Consider the following 18,660-nt stretch of genomic DNA (forward strand, 5'->3'; position numbering starts at 1 on the left):
AGGTCATACCCACCACCTCCTTTATAGGAGTATGTGTAGGAAGCACCATAGCTCCTGAAATCAGGCAGGCCTAGAGGGGGTGCCACCGCTAATCGATTGTTGTATACATCCAGCTGCATCATCCAATCGCGGAATGACTTCGACTCATGTCGTCCATGGTGTTCCCCTTGTCCTCTCTCTCGATCAAAGGAACACAGATCAAGATCGACGAGAGGCGTACTGTAATCCTCCACTAGTTGCTATTCTGTTGAAGTGTTGTGGTTTTGTTACTTCATCTCTCTCTTATTCTCGTTTTACTTCAGGTTGGATTTGAAAACATAGGAAAGTTTTCACACAGACAGATGTTCAGTATTTATTCCATGAGGCGGAATAGATTATTCATCATTTTCACTATTTATTTGTTATCAAATAATAGATGGATGAATTTATAAATATATCCTCTTATTAGTTTTTAGCTTATTTTTCATTAGGTAAAAATTAAAATGACGTTCATCATTTATAAAATCATCTACATCTCATTTTTAATTAAAGTTAAATGGACACCCCCTCCTATTTAACTTGAACAACTCAAAATTCTTTATATTATATCTGATTAATTAGTTATCTAAAAGCTAGCTATTTCGGTCAATATACTATTGATGATCACGTCATTAGTTAATCAACCTGCTGACAGACATTACTCCTCGAAGATCGTTGGGGGAGATGAAGAAAGGACCTCTATCTGCAAGGGCCACCAATTGATGTTGACGAAGTCATGGTGAACTGGAGGGAAGTGGCCTGGGTCATTGAAGATATCTATAGAGTTATAGAAGAGCATCACTGTGCACTGAAAGGAGAACTGAATCGTCCGAAGAACTTGCCGGAGTAGAGGAATATAAGAGAGGGTTAGAATGGAGGCCGAGGGTGCCCCGACTCATCCACTCCGACGCTCAAATCAGTATCCGACGGGAGAGGAGGAATATGAATAGTAATAAATGCATGTATGTAGTCATTATTTAAAAGTGTATATATTAAGATCAAAAGAAATTTAGATATCTCTATAATGGAATAAAATTGTCCACTTTGGGCCTAGGGATCTACCCAAAAGGCCTCATATCAATGGAGATATCTTTTGCTTATAAACTCATGATCTTTCTCATATATTTTCAGTGTGAGACTATATTTGTAACTTTGCAACCCCAACAATCCTCTCCTTAAACAAAGGACCACAGACCCCCCCTCAAGAATCAAATCACTTTTGACCTGCTCAGAGTCTCTCCTCGAGCATCGGGTCACTCTTGACCTGCTCAGGGCTTCCCCTCAAACATTAGGTCACTTACTTTGTTCAGTTTTCACCCACATGGTTCAATCTTGGATCATGGCTCTGGCTCGTGCTTCTTCCGACGGTTAGTTTGATGAAGAGCGACCTCGATTTGATACCACTTATTAGGACCAAAAGGAATTTAAATAATCTCCATAATGATATGATATTGTCCAGTTTAGTCCTAAGCCCTCATGATTTTATTTTTTAGATTTACCCAAAAGGCCTCATACCAATGGATATGTCTTTTTCTTATAAACTCATAATCTTTCTCATATGTTTTTAATGTGAGACTATATTTATAACCTTGCAACCCCAACAACATTTACCTTGACCCACAAGGGGGGGGACTTTTTATAACACGGAGTGGGATGTGAGTCGAAGCGTCTGAATGGCACGGCTGATCAGAGATGAGCTAAGTGTTGAGCAAGGAGTAAGAGGCAAAGCTGAGGGTTGACTGGGGTTGGTCAGGGCATAAGTAGGAGGCATGGAGCCACGATATAGGCACACGACAACAATAGCTCGAGGGTTGGATTTACTGTAGAGGCGAGGCCCAGCAACAAAAGATCTAAGTGCAGTGGAGAGGCTAGCGTGATGACTGAAGCATCAGCAGCAGCAAGAAGCAGTGGCGGTGAAGGTGACAATGACAGGAAGAAGCGGCGGCGACGATGGGGATGGTGATGGTGTTAGCGCTAATGAGAGGCTGCGATAGAGGAAGTTAGTGTTGGAGTAATCTAGTGACCCTAGGTTTTGATGTTTGGGCAATGGTTTAAGTTAGGTTTATTGTTGTATTTGATATGCATTGTGAGTGTGCAGGATACAGGTACAACAAGGAAGTCCAAGTGTGATCTTGGCAAAGAAGGAAAGTCCAAGGATGAGTCTTGGCGGTGTAAGTCCAAGCATGTAGTCTTGGCAACATAAGTCCAAGTGTAACTTGACAATTGATGAAGTCCCGGAGGCGCGACCTCTTGGCAAAGGAAGACCCGACAACAATAACAAGGCCAATGGAAGCTCCAGAAGGCAAGACGTGAAGGATGGGGAGACATCCGAGGGACGCAAGGCTGATGGAGGAGGCTAGAAGGCTAGGTCTAGGTTGGTCGGGCAGAGACGAGTGCTGAGAGATTGTACTCGGAGTAAAATACTAGAATTAGGGTTTACTGTAGCAGTACTGTAGCGTTACTGTAGCAGTCGACTGCATGTTTTAGCAGTCCACTGGTGCAGTCGATCGCGCAGTCGACTGGGTGTGAACAGAATGGTTCTGTTCGATTCGGTGTCGACTGTATGTTTTAGCAGTCGACTGGTAGACGGGGTTTTCAACCCGCGGGCTATAAAACCAAAGCTTGGGAGCTTGGTTTGGGTTGACGAAATTAGACTTGGTTAAGGTCTAATTAGTAGTCTACAAGTGCTCAAGAGTTTTTCTTGTGTCCAAGAGGTCTTGGTGAGTTTGTGGTGAGGTTTCTCCACCCACAAGGAGTTTGAGCTAGCCGGAGGTCTTCCGGGGAGTAATCCACCGACGGATAGGGATCGTCCACCTTACGGACACGCCGTGGAGTAGGAGCTTTATCTCCGAACCACGTAAATGATCGTGTAGCTTGGTTTGCATTCTTTCTTGTCTTATATTTTTTTTAGCTTGTTTATTTTTGTATTATTCCGCTGTGCAAGCTAACAACGTAGGAAGCGAACGATTTGAGTGAGCTGCTATTCACCCCCCTCTAGCGGACGTCAAGGTCCCAACAATTAGTTGTGACTCAAATGCCGGATGTGGCAAGATTGATTGGTAGAGGGCTGGCCGGAACGATAGCCATGGCTGGAGGTGGCGACAAAGGAGAGGAGACGACGATTGTTAACTGGCAACAACGTGATCAAAAGGAGCGATAGATGTGTGGCAACGAGAAGAAAGAGAGAGAACCTGACAGAGGGGGCTTCATCATGTATTGACGTCAGTGTTGAGAGGTTGTGGTCAGCGGTGAGGGAGGTAAAAAAAGGGGAGCTACGCTTCAAGGGGAAGTCTTGGCACGTGAGAAAAAGAGAGGGGGAGGTTGTGCGTGAGCGTGAGCGTGAGCGTGAGCGTGAGAGTAGGAGAGGGGGAATTTGCCGAAGGCGATGACAACTGGTGGAGGCTTTGAAGTCGTGGGAGAGAGAGGGAGGGAGGGGTAGTTGGAGAAAGAGAGAGAGAGAGAGAGAGGGGTTGGCGGCGCCCCTTGTGTGAGGAATCCATTTCTCTTCTCAATCCTAACCTTTAAAGGGAGGAAAAGAAGAAAAAAGATGAAAAACCCCTCTTCTATGTGGAGCCTATTTCATACCTCCGATCACAAATCTCCTCTTTAAGTCTAATCGCAAGAGATACGAGTCCGACTGACTATACTGTTATGTTGTGGCTGTATAAGGGAAAGAATTGTCAAGTCTGTCGTAAAGCTGAATCACTCCCGACTGAGTTAGGGAAAAGTCGTCGAGCCTCCCAACTAAGGAGTTGGGAAAGAGTCGTTGAGTCTGTCATAAGGCTATGAGTTTGTCATAGGGTTGATGTCTTTCGACCGAGGAGTCAAGAAAGAATCGATGAGCTTGTAGTAAAGTTGATGACTTTCAACTGATGAGTCGAGAAGGAATCGAAAAGCCTGTAGTAGGCTAATGACTTTCGACTGAAGGAAAGAATCGACAAGCTTGTAGTAAGGCTAATGACTTCCGACTGAGGAGTCAGGGATAGAGGCTTACCGGCATAGTACTGAAGGGAGGCTAACCAGCATAAGTAACATCGTACTCGATTCTCGACTTCTAAGTGTTTGCGGCATAAGGGAGAGGTAATAATTAAATCCGCGACTATGTCCGAATCAGCAGAGAATAATAACAATTGATCTTATGACTCCCGAATACATACAAAATCAGAAAGATAATAATTCAATCTATGACTATACCCGAGCAGGTAGAAAATAATAATGATCAATTTCACGACTCGCGAATACCCATAGAGTTGGAGAGATAATAACTCGATCCATGATTATGTCCGAACCAGAAAAGAATAATAATGGTTGATCTTATGACTCCAAAATATCCACGGAGTCAGAGAAATAATAGTTCATTTTGGGATTATGTCTGAATCGGAAGAAAATAATAATTGTCGATCTCATGACTCCTAAATATCTGCCGAGTCAGAAAGATAATAACTCAATTTGTGATTATGTCTGAGTCGGGAGAGTTTGAACCCTAAAAAGGACAATGCGATATGATACTCAATTGACCTTTGTATGAAGAGGAGTATGCTACCCCAGCCTAGAAGATCTCGATCCCTACTATGTCCAAGTCGGGGGAAGTCTGGGCCCTAAAAAGGACAAGGCAATTAATATTTACTCAACCCTTATATGAAGAGGAGTCCGCTACCGTAGTCTGGAAGATCTCGACCTTGACTATGCCCATGTCGAGAGAGTTTGTGCTTTTTAGTGTTAGTATTAACCCTAAGAGCTAATTATAAGAATATAAGATGATTAAGCTTATTGAGTTAATGGATATGAATTGACTTACTGGGTTAATGATTAATCTAATATGTTAAAATCTAATCCATTAAAGATAGTTAGTGGAGATTAATTATACATTTAAGAGGAAGACTAAAGGACAAAAACCTTTGGTATTCATTGGATGAATATAAAAGGTTTTTGGCATTGTCTTTTTGATGATACTCTTGATCTTCTTCCTCCTTTACTTCTTGCCTTTGCCAAATCTCTCTTGTGGCTAGCACCATGAAGATGGTTCTTCTTCGAAGCTGTGCTCATGTAATGAATGTAGAACATGTTCGTGTGGATACCGTAGAGACGCTGACATTTTGATCCCACTAAGATTTGCATCTGAATTAAAGTTACTGTAAGGAGTACTGGTCATGCAACAAAGATAACTATTCTATCTAATAGAGTAACAAAAATGAGTATATCGTATTCGCAAGGATCTTTGGAGGGATTCTTTTTTCACTGCATTATATGTTGTTTTATACAGAAGATCCCAATAAAAAAGACAATGTGATATGATACTCACTCGATCCTTGTATGAAGGGGAGTCTGTTACTAAAGTCTGGAGGATCTCGACCCCGATAATATCCGAGTCGGGAGAGTCTGGATTTTCAAAAGGATAAGACGATACAATACTTGCTTGATCCTCTTGTACGAAAGGGAGTTCACTACCACATCCTAAAGGATCTCGACTCCAACTGTATCCGAGTCGAAAGAGTCTAGGCCCTGAAAAGGATAAAGCAATACTGTGCTTGCTTGACCCTTGTGCAAAAAGGAGAGTTCGCTACTATATATTGGAAGATCTTGACTCTGACTATGTCTGAGTTAGGAGAGTTTGAGCCCTAAAATGATAAGGCAATAAGGTACTCGCTCAATCCTTGTATAAAGGGGAGTCCGCTACTATAGCCTAGAGGATCTCGATCTCAACTATGTCCGAGTTTGTGAAGTTTGGGCCCTGACATGACAAAGTGATATAGTACTCGCTTAACTCTTGAGCGAAGAGGAGTCCACTACCATAACTTGAAGGATCTCGACCCTAACTATATCCGAGTTAGGAGAGTCTAGGCCTTAAAAAGGACATTTGTTGATATAGATCGCTAGTATGAGACTAGGAGAAATAGTCGTCGACTACAATATACCTTCAAGTAAAAATATAAGGGCGTGCTATAATTTATATTCAAAGCATAGAACTAAATGTACTCGAATCTAATGCACAACTTTGATGTGTCATTGTCTGGAAATAATATACTGATCCCTTCGCTCCCAAGTATCCTCAAAGTCAAGGAGAGAAGAGTAATATTGATCCCGTTAAGGGAGATAATAGCCTGATCAGGCTGAAATAGAGAATGGTTCGATTACATTGAAAGAATAACTCGATCTCGTTGAGGTAGAGAATGACTTGATCCTGCTGGTGACATTAACATTCTCTTACGTGATGGTCATTTTCCCATCACATCTTCTTTCTCCATCGGAATTACGACTGTCAATAGTTGTTCTAGTGTTAACCATCGCAATGTCTTGACTCAAAGTTTCCCACAGACTACCTCAATTTGTTCTAGCCAATATACTGTGGATGGTCAAGCCACTAGTCAACGAGCCTATTGACGTACATTACTCTCATCAGAGATCATTAAAGAAGATGAAGAAAGAACCTCTATCAACAGGGCCCACCAGTTGAAGTTGACGAAGTCATAGTGAGTTAGAGGGAAGTGGGGTCATCAGAGATATCCGTGGAGTATAGAAGGGTGCCAGTGTGCTCTACAGGGAGAATCAAATCGTCCAAAGAACTTACAGGGAGTAAAAGAATGTAAGAGAGGGTTAGAATGAAGGTCGAGGGTACCTCGGCTCATCCACTCCAACGCTCAACTCAATCTCCGATGGTAGAGGAGGAATAGAAATAGTAATAAATGTGTGTATGTGTAAAAGTATACATGTACCTTGGCCCATAGGGGTAGGAATTTTTATAGCACGGAGTGGAATGTGAGTCGAGGCGCCCGAAAGACAGGGTCGATAGAAGATGAGATAGGTGTTGAACCAGGAGTAAGAGGCGGAGCCGTAGGCTGACTGGGAGCCAATTAGGGGCATTGAGCCGGAAGTAAGATGCACGGAGTCACGACATAGGCATACAACATCAATGCCTCGGGGGCTAGATTTGTTGCAAAGGCATGGCCCATCAGCGATAGATCGCGACTGCGGTGGAGAGGCCAGCAGCGATGACGAGAGCAATACTGGCAACAAGAGGCGGCTGCCATGGTAGCGGCTGAGAAGGTGACAACTGTTAGGGTTGCAAGGTTGCAAACATAGTCCCACATTGAAAACACATGGGAAAGACCATGAGTTTATAAGAGAAAGATATCTCCATTGGTATGAGGCTTTTTGGGTAGAGCCCAAGAGCAAAATCATGAGAGCTTAGGCCCAAAGTGGACAATATCATACCATTATGGGGATATCTAAATTCTTTTCGATCCTACAACAACAACTGTGAGAAGCGACGACAGCCACGACAATGACTGAGAAGGCGACAGGCAACAAGATCGATTGGCGAAGGGCTGGCCTGAGATTAGATGGAACGACATCGATGGCTGGAGGTGGCAGAAAGGTGAGGAGATGATGACTACCTGCTGGCAACAGCGTGAACCGAAGGGGCAATCGATGCGTGGCGATGAGAAGAAAGGGAGAGAACCTAATAGAGGGAGCTTTGACATGTATCAACATTAGTGTTGAGAGGTCGTGGTCGGTGGCAAGGGAGCCACATAAGTGCAGCGTATGTGAGAAGAGGAGGTCATGCGTGAGCGTGAGAGTGGTTGAGGGGGCATTCGTCGAAGGCGATGGTGACTACAAAGCTAGGGGAGAGAGAGAGAGGCCGTTGGAGAGAGGGAAGGGGGAGTTGGTGACTCCCCTTAATATCCATTTCTCTCCTCAATTTCAACCCTAAAAGGGGGGAAAAAGAAGGAAAAAACGGAAAACTCTCTGTCGACGTAGAGTCTATTTCATACCTCCGCATCACTAGCAATTATCTTCTACAATTGTAGAAGCTAGCTTTTACACGTTGTAGATGCTAACATCTAATTTTTACAATAGTGACTTTGTATATTTTGATTTGCATCTCTAGTGATAACTTGATTAAAATAACATTTCAACGTGCAAAACAAAATGATAAGGGTCCCATGACACTCACTATTTTTCAAATGATGATCACGATCGACCGTATAAAAGTGACACTCACTATTTTTCAAATGATGATTACGATCGACCGTATAAAAGTTAGCATGTAGCTTCTATAACGTATAGGAGCTAGCGTTATAAAAGTTATATGCTTAGCTTCTAGAAAAGTGATTTAATATCATTTTGATTTTAATTTTCTAATTGATAACCTGATTAAAATATTATTTCAATGAGTAAAACAACATGTAGATTTCATGACACTCAATACATTTTAAATGAATATAATCTAATTTTGACTTGAACGTGTAGAAACTAGCATGTAGCTTCTATAATATGTAACAACTACTTGTTAACTTTTACACGTAGAAGTTAGCTAGTAATTTTTACATAATGTAGAAGGGATTTTTTTAGAGAAAATCATGAAAGGAGTGTCTATTTGACTTTTCTTTTTAATATTAATATAATATTTCTCTTAATTTGGAGGCGTCATTTTGATTTTTTATACCTTCTTTCATTCATTCAAATAAGTCAAGAACCATCAAAAATAAATGAAAAATGAAAAATGAAAAGGAATGGTCAAATATTTTCAAATATTACTTGAAATTGTTAATATTAAAATATTTTTAGTTTTTTTATTGTAAAAAAACAGAATACTTTTCCCCTGTATTTTTTATTTTAATGGATTTAACTTTCAACCTATAAAATTAGTTAGTCAAATTTAAATATATTGGAAAACTATGGGACAAAGTGAAACATAGGCAGTGAATGCAAATTGAAAACATTAGGGGAGCGAACAAATAATCTGAAAACTTGGGAGGGTGAAATCGAAATTTGAAATATTGAAGGGGTGCTTCTGAGGAGTTAAAACTGTGCTGCCCCGCACCTGTTCGAGCAATTGACGACACCAAGCAAGCGGCGCTTCTAACAAAACCCCGACAGCCCTGCGCAAACCCTAAATCAGCTTCCCCTCCTCGCTATGCCTCCCTCGCCGCCTTGTTCTCGACGGTCGTATACGTCGCCGCCTACCACGGAAGTGACCGCTCTGTTGTATTCCGATACTCAGGTCCGCGCTCTTCCTTCTCGCAGTTCTTTTCTCTCTGTATTTCTCTTCTGCGAGTGTCACTGCCTCTGCACCTGAAACTATCAGTTTCTTCTCTTCTCTCTACTGCCGCGATCTATGGCGGTACTACAAAGTTCCACCCACCGCCAAGTTCGTGGCAGCTACACTTGGAGAGTGCGTAGGCCAGCAAGTTTTCTTCTTTATCTTATCGCTTGAAATGCCAGAAGTCTTTCTTTCTTGAAAAAAAAGCTATCTTCTTAAGTAAGTCTGCAGCATTAAAGCCTTAATGGATATCTCTTGTCTGTTGCTTTCTCCTCCTCTATTAATGTTTTACTAAGTAGGACATGGTTCTCGGCTTTTGCCTTGTTCCGAATTCCACATGCTGCATGTGCCCACTTTTTCCCTTCTTTATTCATTTACATTTTAGAGTTTTTTCCCCTCTCTTCAACCTACTCTTTGTAGATATTTCACTGATAATTGTACGCAATTCAAGTTATTAGCCAGATTTCCAAATGACGTCTCTTGTTTTATTGATAATATCTCAATTAAGATTTAAAAAAAAAAAAACTAAAACCTTGTGTTTTCCTTGTCCTTCCTTAGATTTTGCAAGTTTCTTGTTAATTATTGTTGGCATATATTTAGTGTCCTCTGAGTTCAAGGAACAAGGTCATCTTGGGTATGCATTATGGGTGTAATCTATTATTTTTACAGGTTGTATAGAGCTTGAAAATAGGAGTGAGAAAATGGAGATAAAGTACTCAATTGATGATATCATGGTCCAGGATCCTCCAACAGAGGAGTTCTCTGCCTCGGACCTCACTTGGACCAAGTATGGAAGCTTCGAGCATCATTTGGATGATGTTGCACTCATTCCTTATGAACGAGTTGAAGCCTTTATCAACGGAGAATGTTCAATTGCTGAGCACCCTACTCGATTCCATATTGAAAGAGGAAGAAAGAGAGAGAAGGGCAGCCTAAAGGAATACAAAAATGATGAATATCTCCTATACAGGCTGTGAGTTCTTGTTGTGTTGATTTCGTCTTGCATCATTTCCAATCTTGCTAGATCTGTATGCATGTTCTAATTTGTCCTTTTTTTCCAATTACCCTAACATCTGAAGATACTGGTGTTCATTTGGACCTGAGAACTATGGCGAGGGAGGAACCATATTACCAAGCAGAAGATATAGGCTCAACACAAGAAATCGTGCTGCCCGACCACAATCCATGCGTGGTTGCACTTGCCATTTTGCTGTCAAGCGCTTGTATGCACGACCATCGGTTGCTCTTATCATATATCATGAGAGGAGACATGTGAACAAATCTGGTTTCATATGCCATGGTCCTCTTGATCGAGATGCAATTGGCCCAGGGGCTAAGAAAGTTCCCTACATTTGCAGTGAAATCCAACAACAGACCATGTCCTTGATTTATCTTGGCATCCCAGAAGAAAATATATTGCAAGCTCATATAGAGGGTGTCCAACGTTATTGTGGTCCAAATGCAAGTGCAAATAGTCTTGCCTCTCAGTATGTCCAGAAGATTGGAATGATCATCAAGAGGTCCACACATGAGCTAGATTTGGATGACCAAGCTAGTATTCGCATGTGGGTTGAGAGAAATAAAAAATCAGTGTTCTTCTACCAGGATTCTTCAGAGACTGATCCATTCATATTGGGAATCCAAACACATTGGCAGTTGCAGCAGATGATTAGGTTCTGTCATCAAAGCATCTTAGCATGTCACTCATCGTTCGGCATAAGCAAGCTCAAGGTATTTAACTGATAATTCATTCCTGATTTTTTTATCAGGTTTGTGTTTGGTTTCTCAGATGCATTCTAGCATTTTTGTAGTATGTCAGACTTATTAGATTACAGCAATTCTACAAGCCAGTTAAATGGATGCATTTCATCAAAGGAAGTAAGGCAGTTACTACCCTTGCATTCAATGATATGTTGGTATCTTCTAAGAGTTTGTACATCTATAAATGACTCCACTTGTCACTGGATGTTGAGAATTGAAATCATTGTTAAGGAAATGCCCGTCTTACTTGCTGCTTTTATGAATATTCAATTGACAAAGTAGAGTAATTATACCTTAACCATTAATCAAGCAGAATCTTATGCTATGAGCCTCTTTGTTCTTGCAGTATCCACTACACACACTCCTTGCTTTTGACTCCAGGCAACATGCTTTACCTGTTGCTTGGGTCATAACCCGAACTATCACTAAGCAGGATGTTGCTAAGTGGATGAAAGCCCTCGTGGACAGGATTCATGCTGTCGATTCAGCTTGGGGAATTGGGGGGTTTATTATTGATGATCCAGCTTTAGAGATGGATCCCATTAGGCAAGTTGTCAGTTATTAAACTGTTATTGTGGTATCATTTATTAGAATAATCTCCTCGCTAATAGAATTAGTGCTCTACAGGGAGATCTTTTGCTGTCCCATTCTCTTCTCTCTATGGCGAATTCGTAAATCATGGCTCAGGAATGTGATAAAGAAATGTGGTCACATTGAAGTTCAGCGAGAAATATTTAAACACTTGGGCAAGATAATATACAGTATATGGACTAAAGACAATCCTATCGATACCATGGAAGAATTATTTCAGGATTTCGTTGACCAGACCGCCTTCCTTCAGTATTTCAAGGCATTTTGGGTTCCAAAAATTGGTGAGTTCCTTTCTTATTTTTATGATAGTCTGACGGTTCTAAATTTTCATAAATCTATTTTCAATCATGTTAGAGATGTGGCTTGGAACTGTAAAGAGTCTACCACTTGCTAGCCAGGAGGCCTGCGGTGCTATCGAAGGATATCATGTAAAGTTGAAGCTGAAAGTCTATGATGATTCTCACCTTGATGCGCTCCAACGGGTGGATTGGTTAGTTCACAAGCTAACAACTGAGCTTCATTCTGGTTACTGGCTTGATCTATATGCTGACGAAAGCGGGTCCTTCAAATCGGTCAAAGAGGACTATATATATTCCACTTCATGGCAGAGGGCTATGTTGATTCCAGATGAAGCTGTTACATTTGATGATAAAGAGCATCTCTTTGCTAAGGTTCAAAGCAAGAATCACAGTGGTCAAGTGCGCACCATCTGGAATCCTGGGTCTGAGTTTGCTCACTGCGATTGTTCGTGGTCAATGCAAGGGAACCTATGCAAGCACATTATAAAGGTTAACATGCTCTGCCAACATAAAAAAGAGTATCAGCCTTCAATGTCATACCTCTCATTTCAGGATGTGTTACTCGATCTTTGGAAGAGACCAATGGATGACTCACTCGTACTTGATCTATCTAATGCGTGGGCTACTCAACTGCAGCACAAGACCCAGAGACTTGTGGAACTTACTATTACTGGTGATATCGCCAAAGTGACCAACAAATTTCCCTTAAAATGGGCGTGTAGGAAAAGTAGGACATCAACTGGCAAACCATCTAGCACTGTTGCTCTTTCTACCACCACCAAAGGAAAAATTACGAAAAGAGTTACGGCTAAGAGGAAGAGTCGCAAGCGGAAGAGAATCTAGGGTCAATCAATCCTCATGACTTTTACATTTCTTCAAAGTGATGAGGCAAGTTATACGAAAAAACCCAGTGTTTTTGTTTCTTTTGATAACCTTAGTTGATTGAATATATTGAAAAAGCAGTTGAAATTCTTTAGAAAATTATTGCCCCAATCAATGCGGCAAAAGGACATCCTATCCCATGGTTACCCTCTCATCTATGTCCGATACATGCATATTTTTTTGCAATTTTTTAAAAGGCCACTAAAATCAATTATTATTTTGCCAAGACAATTGTCTTATTTAATGCCAGGCCTTTCGTTTCCAAGATGCTCGTAGAAAAATTAACAACAATTACGGAATTAATCAATTTCCTAAAAGCATTTAAAATTTTATGAAATTATAATATTTGGCTCAATAATGTTATTTAGGATTTAAATAATAATAAATGTATTTTTTTAAAAAAATCTCTTTTTTGTATTTAACATTTTTATTTAAGAGAAACTATGGGTATTTTTTTTGAGAGACCTCAGCAGGAAATCACACAACATGGCGCTTCGAGACTTATGTATCTTATTATTTAACTCGAGATGTCACAAATACAGGTCAAAGCCTTGAAAACAGAATTAAAAACCACATAAGTTATTCTCAAAACCCACAAGTTGATCTTCATTTTCATAATTATCTTGTTCGAGTTTAGTTACTCCACCAAGTGATGCTATATGATGGGTTTGCCTCAAAATGCATTTGTATGCTCTTCTTGTATAGCAGATATCTTTTCCCTTGGAATTTCAAATGTAGATCTGAAACAACTCTCACTCCATGCGGTGTCACTCTTCCATCTATCAGTTTTGTATTTGATTTTGAATAACTCTTGTGTTGAAGGATGCTTCTCAGAACATGAAAGATCACTATTGCATGAGTTCCTTCTCATATCTCCTGAACAACATGATGAAACAGCTGCCTTTGTATCAGAAGTATTATCTGGAAAGTTTTTTGCCTTCTTGTGGTTTTGCTTTCTGAGGACCATCTTCAGCTTGCCAAGGACTTTTGAACCAAATGATTTATGATGCTTTGATCTTCCTGTACTGCTGTTACTCATCATGGAAGAGACAGAAGGTGAACTATTTGGATATTTGTTGATAACTTGTTGTGAAGAGCGGTCAGATAAATGACAATCATTCAAGTTCTTGTCCTTCTGATCTATACCAAAACTTCCATATTGAATCACAACTTCATGTTTTTCCTTTGTCTCAGCACCCAAGTCTTCACTTGGACAACTTCCTGCAACTTTCTCAATGGAAGTCGCGGAACTCCTTTGCTCACGCTTCAACATGTTGCTGGTTTTGGGTGGATTGCAGTTCTCAGTGTCCACGTCATTCAAGTACTTGTTCTGATCGATGCCGGAATCTGCTGGTAGAATTGCAGTTTGTTCTGGTTTCTTCTCTGCTCCAGTACTCAAGCTTTCAATTGGAGAAATTTTTGCTGATTTCTTACTGGATGTTGCAGAATCCCACTGCTCACTCTCAAACAAAGTATTGATTTGCCAAGATTGCACCATGTTTGTAAATTCTGCAATATGATCACCCAGTAGCCGTACAATTTCCATTTCTTCTTGGTTTGCTTCTATTAGGTAATTCATCACCATGTCCTCTTCACTCTAGTGTCAAAACAAAAGGGTGGAAGTTCATGATCAAGGAAGGGTAAACAATTGATGAGCAGTAATTTCAAAACAGTTGAATGACAAAAGGCCAAGTAACAAAACTTAGAGATTTGAAGGGAATGATAATTTTTTTGTGATGGTCAAGAATAAAATTGCAAATATATGTTATGTTCTAAAATTTAAAAACAAAACGGAAGAAAAGGTGAACTATAGATCAGCATTACCTCTTGGTCATTTGAGGAGCAACTGGAGGAGGCCAGATTTTCTGCAACCTCCAACTTATCAACCAGCTCTACTTCCGTGCTCATGTTTAATTTTGTAAGATTTCCCTTCTCAGTTTCCATCTCCAGCATCTTTGAGCTATCCTTGATCTTGGCATCACCTTGTTGTTTGTCTTCAGTTTTATTAGCCATCATGGTGATCCTTTTTGGCTCCAAAGCTGCCATCTTATGACTCAGGTGCCACCAATCAGATTGCAATGCCCTGATCAGACAAGCTACAACCATTATCACAGTCTCAAACTCCCTGATCATTCCCCAGCACTCTGGGTTCCAAATCACGAGATGATGATTTTCTTCATTTTGTGAATGAAATTTTATGTACAGATTATTAGCCTTCATCAGATTATTTTTTAGCTGCTCCTCAATTTCTCTCATCAAATCCTGCTGATTATTTGAAACACAGCAATCAAGTGAATGGCTTCTCTTCTGTTCTTGAATTTCTGCAGTTTCTTGCTCCATCTCCACCTTCACCTTCTTGGCTTCTGATCCAGTATAAGTTGGTTGCTTAAAAATACTCTCTGGGTATACTGGAAGTTGCTCGACTGGTGGTAAGTGACAACCCTCTTCAACCCAACTCTTGATGATGCTTGGAGAAGTCCTCTGGATGGCACTGATGGCCCTGGTGGTATTTGTGATATCTGAAGTTCCACGCATGATCTTTGCCAAGACTCCCTCCTTAACATATAAAAAAATTCCATTAATCCACACTTTTGTTGAGAATTATTAACATCTAAAAATTATTTTTTTTTCAAAATGCACAACAATAAATCTAGAACTTTACACTCTTTCATGACAATGCTTTCAGAATAATTCATGAATCATTCAAATACAGCTAGCTACCTTAGAACCATCGGGTTTTTACAGAATTGGAATTTTATTTCTAACATTGTACCAAGTTCCAGTGTTTTAAAAAAAAAATCCCAAAAAAATTGATCAAAATTGGTCCAATTTATGCTTGAGATTTCTCCAGAGACTATGAATCTAGAGATCTCCCCAACTTAGTAATCCATTACTTGCTCACATAGCTGATGCTCATCAAGTTATATGCCAGATATGGTTCGTCTTTATGCTAATTTCACAGCCTTTTTGCAATCTTGTGAACTACTCCAACGTAGAGGTTGTTACACCTTGAAAGTTGAAGAACTGTAATGTTCAGGGATGGCACTGATCAGGCACCAACTATTTGAATCCAACTAAATTGCCACTAGGGTTCTTAATCCATTCAAGGTCCTGTTAGTTGAATCCAATTAAATAAAATTACCACTAGCGTTCTTTTTCTTCTACCCAAAATCCAACCTGATATGCCAAAGGAATAGCCAAACCCATGGTACCTGCCTACACCCAACTTAAATGTGTTTACTATGTGAATAGCAATGAGCTAAAGAAAACCCAGGAGAAAACTCGTTTCTCCTTAAAAAGGATTGTGCTGCATACTAACAAACATGTCATTATCATATGAATGCAAAAACTAGAAATGAAATTCCAACTATCATTTTCCCAATCAAATCCAAACATAACAATAGAACATTAATTCTTGCGAAGTGTTTTCTATCTATTCAACAGGAATAAATTCCAAACAAAATGATCTTCAGCTTGAGCTAGGTTGCAAAACTTGTCTCATAGTTCAAGCTTAATTCAAGATGAACATGTCGAGGATCTTAACCTATAGATGAATAAATTCAGACCATGTTTCTAACACAGAAACTTGCCTCCGATCGCAATCACTTACACTTTCTCGGATATGAAGCTCATCTTTGAAGTTTCTGCTAGCTCCAGAGAAAACAGTAGACTGGCCAACGCCGCCTGCTTCAGAGCTTGCTACTGTTGAATCATCAAGCATACGAAAACGTTATCGGTAAAACAAGAAAGATTTAAGTGCTATTGGTAAAACAAATACCCGAAGAGGATGAACCCGGTAGATTAGGGTTGACCGCCAAATACCCAGCAATGGGAACAGAGACGGCAAAACCTAGCTTTGAGAGCAGCAACCTGACGTCCACCTCTCTGCTTTTCTCAAACAAAGCTCTCATCATCTGTGCCAAGGCATGGAAGAAGAACAAATCCCCGAACCAGTCGACGACGAGCGGGAGGTCGATCGGATCCGTCCGATCTCGAGGAGAATGATCCGCTCAGCTTTGCTTCACTCCGCCATCTTCTTCCCACGAATAAACTAAGCAAAGACCAACTTCTCTTAACATCTCAACTGGATCGAAGGCGAATGGAAAATCTGAGGAAGACATTGATCAAATTTAAACCAAAATTTTCAAAAGAGTAAAAGAATCGTTAATTCTTACCCTGTCAGAAAAGTAACTGATGGAGGCAAATTCACCGGGCGCACGTTGTTTTTGTTTTTGTTTTTTTGTTTTTCTCATTTTTACTAAATACCTTTATTTTTGGTACACGATTATTTAAGCAAATAATACAGGTTTAAAGAAAACATCAAAATAATAATAATAATAATAATAATAATAATAATAATTGATACGGATTATAATGAGCGGACCCCGGAGCGGACCCCGGAGACGACATAGTGGTCAAACTCAAAAGGACATGACAGTCGAGGTCAATAGAGGAGAATAGTCGAATGTCAAGGCTTGATTTAGTGTTTTGTCCTTGAACTAAAAAGACAATGCGCCCGGTGATTCAATAGTCGATCGAGTTTAAGGACGATCGTCCTTATAGGCCGACTGGAATGATCGACCCACCTCACATTCGACCAACCATAGATCTGGTCGGAAGGAGAGTCAAACTCTTTACTCTGTATGAGTCTTTCTACATACGGCCGGTCAATCTATTCAATAATAAAACTAAACGGATTTATAGGATTCCATACTCTCTCTGTAATGCCCAAGTATAAGATAGTCTTATACATTCGGTTAGAATGCCAAGTGCACTTTAACCACAAGTTAGGTTACGCCCGGTCGGACAAGGTTCCTATCGGTCCTAAGGCACTTTGGCTCAAAATATCGATCGGACTGCTCAGAACACAGTTTTGTTTCTCTAGAAGTTCATTGTACGGCCGACCAGACAAAAGATCGACTGGGCCTAAGACGCTTATCTTCATATTACTGCCCGGACGAATATATAACATGCGCATGTCATCAGAGTGATTTCCAATGCGCACAGGTTATCATGCTGTTTCTTAAACATATTCCCAACATATTCAAGGCATTCTATTATTGCTCGAGTGGATTTCTACATATCCTTCAATACATAACAAGACATCTTAATACAAAGATCCGCATAAAGACGACTAGCCTTATAGGTCGGCCTGGACATATTCAGCCGACAGTATATTCAGAGAATCTTAACAACCTGTCAAAATAACAAACATGTGTCAAAGAATATTCTTATGGAAACTTCTTTAAAGACCATTGTGTCTCCCATTAGCCGACCATTTATAACACATTCTTTTAGCAACACCAGCAATAACAGAAGTTATAAACGAAAAAAGAAGTATGCATATGGGTAAAGGGAAGATTTCTCAGATAATTATCGCCGATTGCCTAGGATGTACACTTTCTTTTACCTAACAAACTCTGACATACTGCTCCACCTCATGATTATGGAGGTTATGTGAGGTGATATATAATAGAGGAGTCCTCTCTGTGACGAAGGTACGGTCTCTGAATATATACAACATACTCTTGCACACATTCACTATTGTTCTTCATTCACTCGTCCGAACTTGTACTGACTTGAGCATCTGAGGGCCTTCGCCAGGGACTTCTATCCTGGTTTCTAGGTGCTGATGTTTTGTTGGCTTGTCTCCATACGCGCAAGTTTGAAAGGAAACTTTTTAGTAAAGTAAGAGGTCTTCTACCAGTCAACCATCATGCCACCGTGCCCAGAGCATCATCTATGCAATTTTTAGACAGGATCAAATTTGGTATAGTCTATGGAAACTTTTGGTTGAATCTAAAGATCAAAGATGGAAGAAACCAGACGACTCACCACCGTTACCCTTCAAAGGGAGAGAAGAGCCAGGGGGAAGACCCATTTCAGTTGTCGTCGGTGTCATCCTACTCCCCAGTTCCACTCCATCGGGCACTCTTCCGCTGCAAGAGCACATGAGTCAAGAAGGGTCACACCAAGAGTCCTCTGGAGAAGCACCTGTTCGAGACGGACACAGGGGAAAAGCTCCAGCAACTTGTAGCTCTCTTGAGTAAATTAGCATCCGGTTCT

The 18,660-nt window shown here is 40.5% G+C and overlaps 2 protein-coding genes across 2 annotated transcripts; one reads left to right on the top strand and one right to left on the bottom strand.

Annotated features, from left to right (window-relative positions):
• The first annotated feature begins 8,850 nt into the window (after positions 1–8,850).
• On the top strand, positions 8,851–12,597 carry LOC122014640. The gene is made up of 6 exons (XM_042570966.1): positions 8,851–9,022; positions 9,731–10,034; positions 10,141–10,792; positions 11,169–11,368; positions 11,450–11,694; positions 11,768–12,597. Exons 2-6 carry the CDS (start codon positions 9,763–9,765, stop codon positions 12,553–12,555), a joined length of 2,157 nt encoding a protein of 718 aa, XP_042426900.1. The 5' UTR covers positions 8,851–9,022; positions 9,731–9,762; the 3' UTR covers positions 12,556–12,597.
• A 490-nt stretch (positions 12,598–13,087) lies between these two features.
• Positions 13,088–16,713, bottom strand: LOC122014639. Its single transcript, XM_042570965.1, has 4 exons — positions 16,373–16,713; positions 16,205–16,296; positions 14,419–15,150; positions 13,088–14,191 (listed from the first exon to the last, which is right to left on the bottom strand). The coding sequence occupies exons 1-4, from the start codon at positions 16,506–16,508 to the stop codon at positions 13,268–13,270; spliced, it is 1,884 nt and encodes a 627-aa protein (XP_042426899.1). The 5' UTR covers positions 16,509–16,713; the 3' UTR covers positions 13,088–13,267.
• Positions 16,714–18,660: the final 1,947 nt, after the last annotated feature.

This window comes from Zingiber officinale, chromosome 8B, assembly GCF_018446385.1.
Source record: "Zingiber officinale cultivar Zhangliang chromosome 8B, Zo_v1.1, whole genome shotgun sequence".
NCBI classification, from domain to species: Eukaryota; Viridiplantae; Streptophyta; class Magnoliopsida; order Zingiberales; family Zingiberaceae; genus Zingiber; species Zingiber officinale.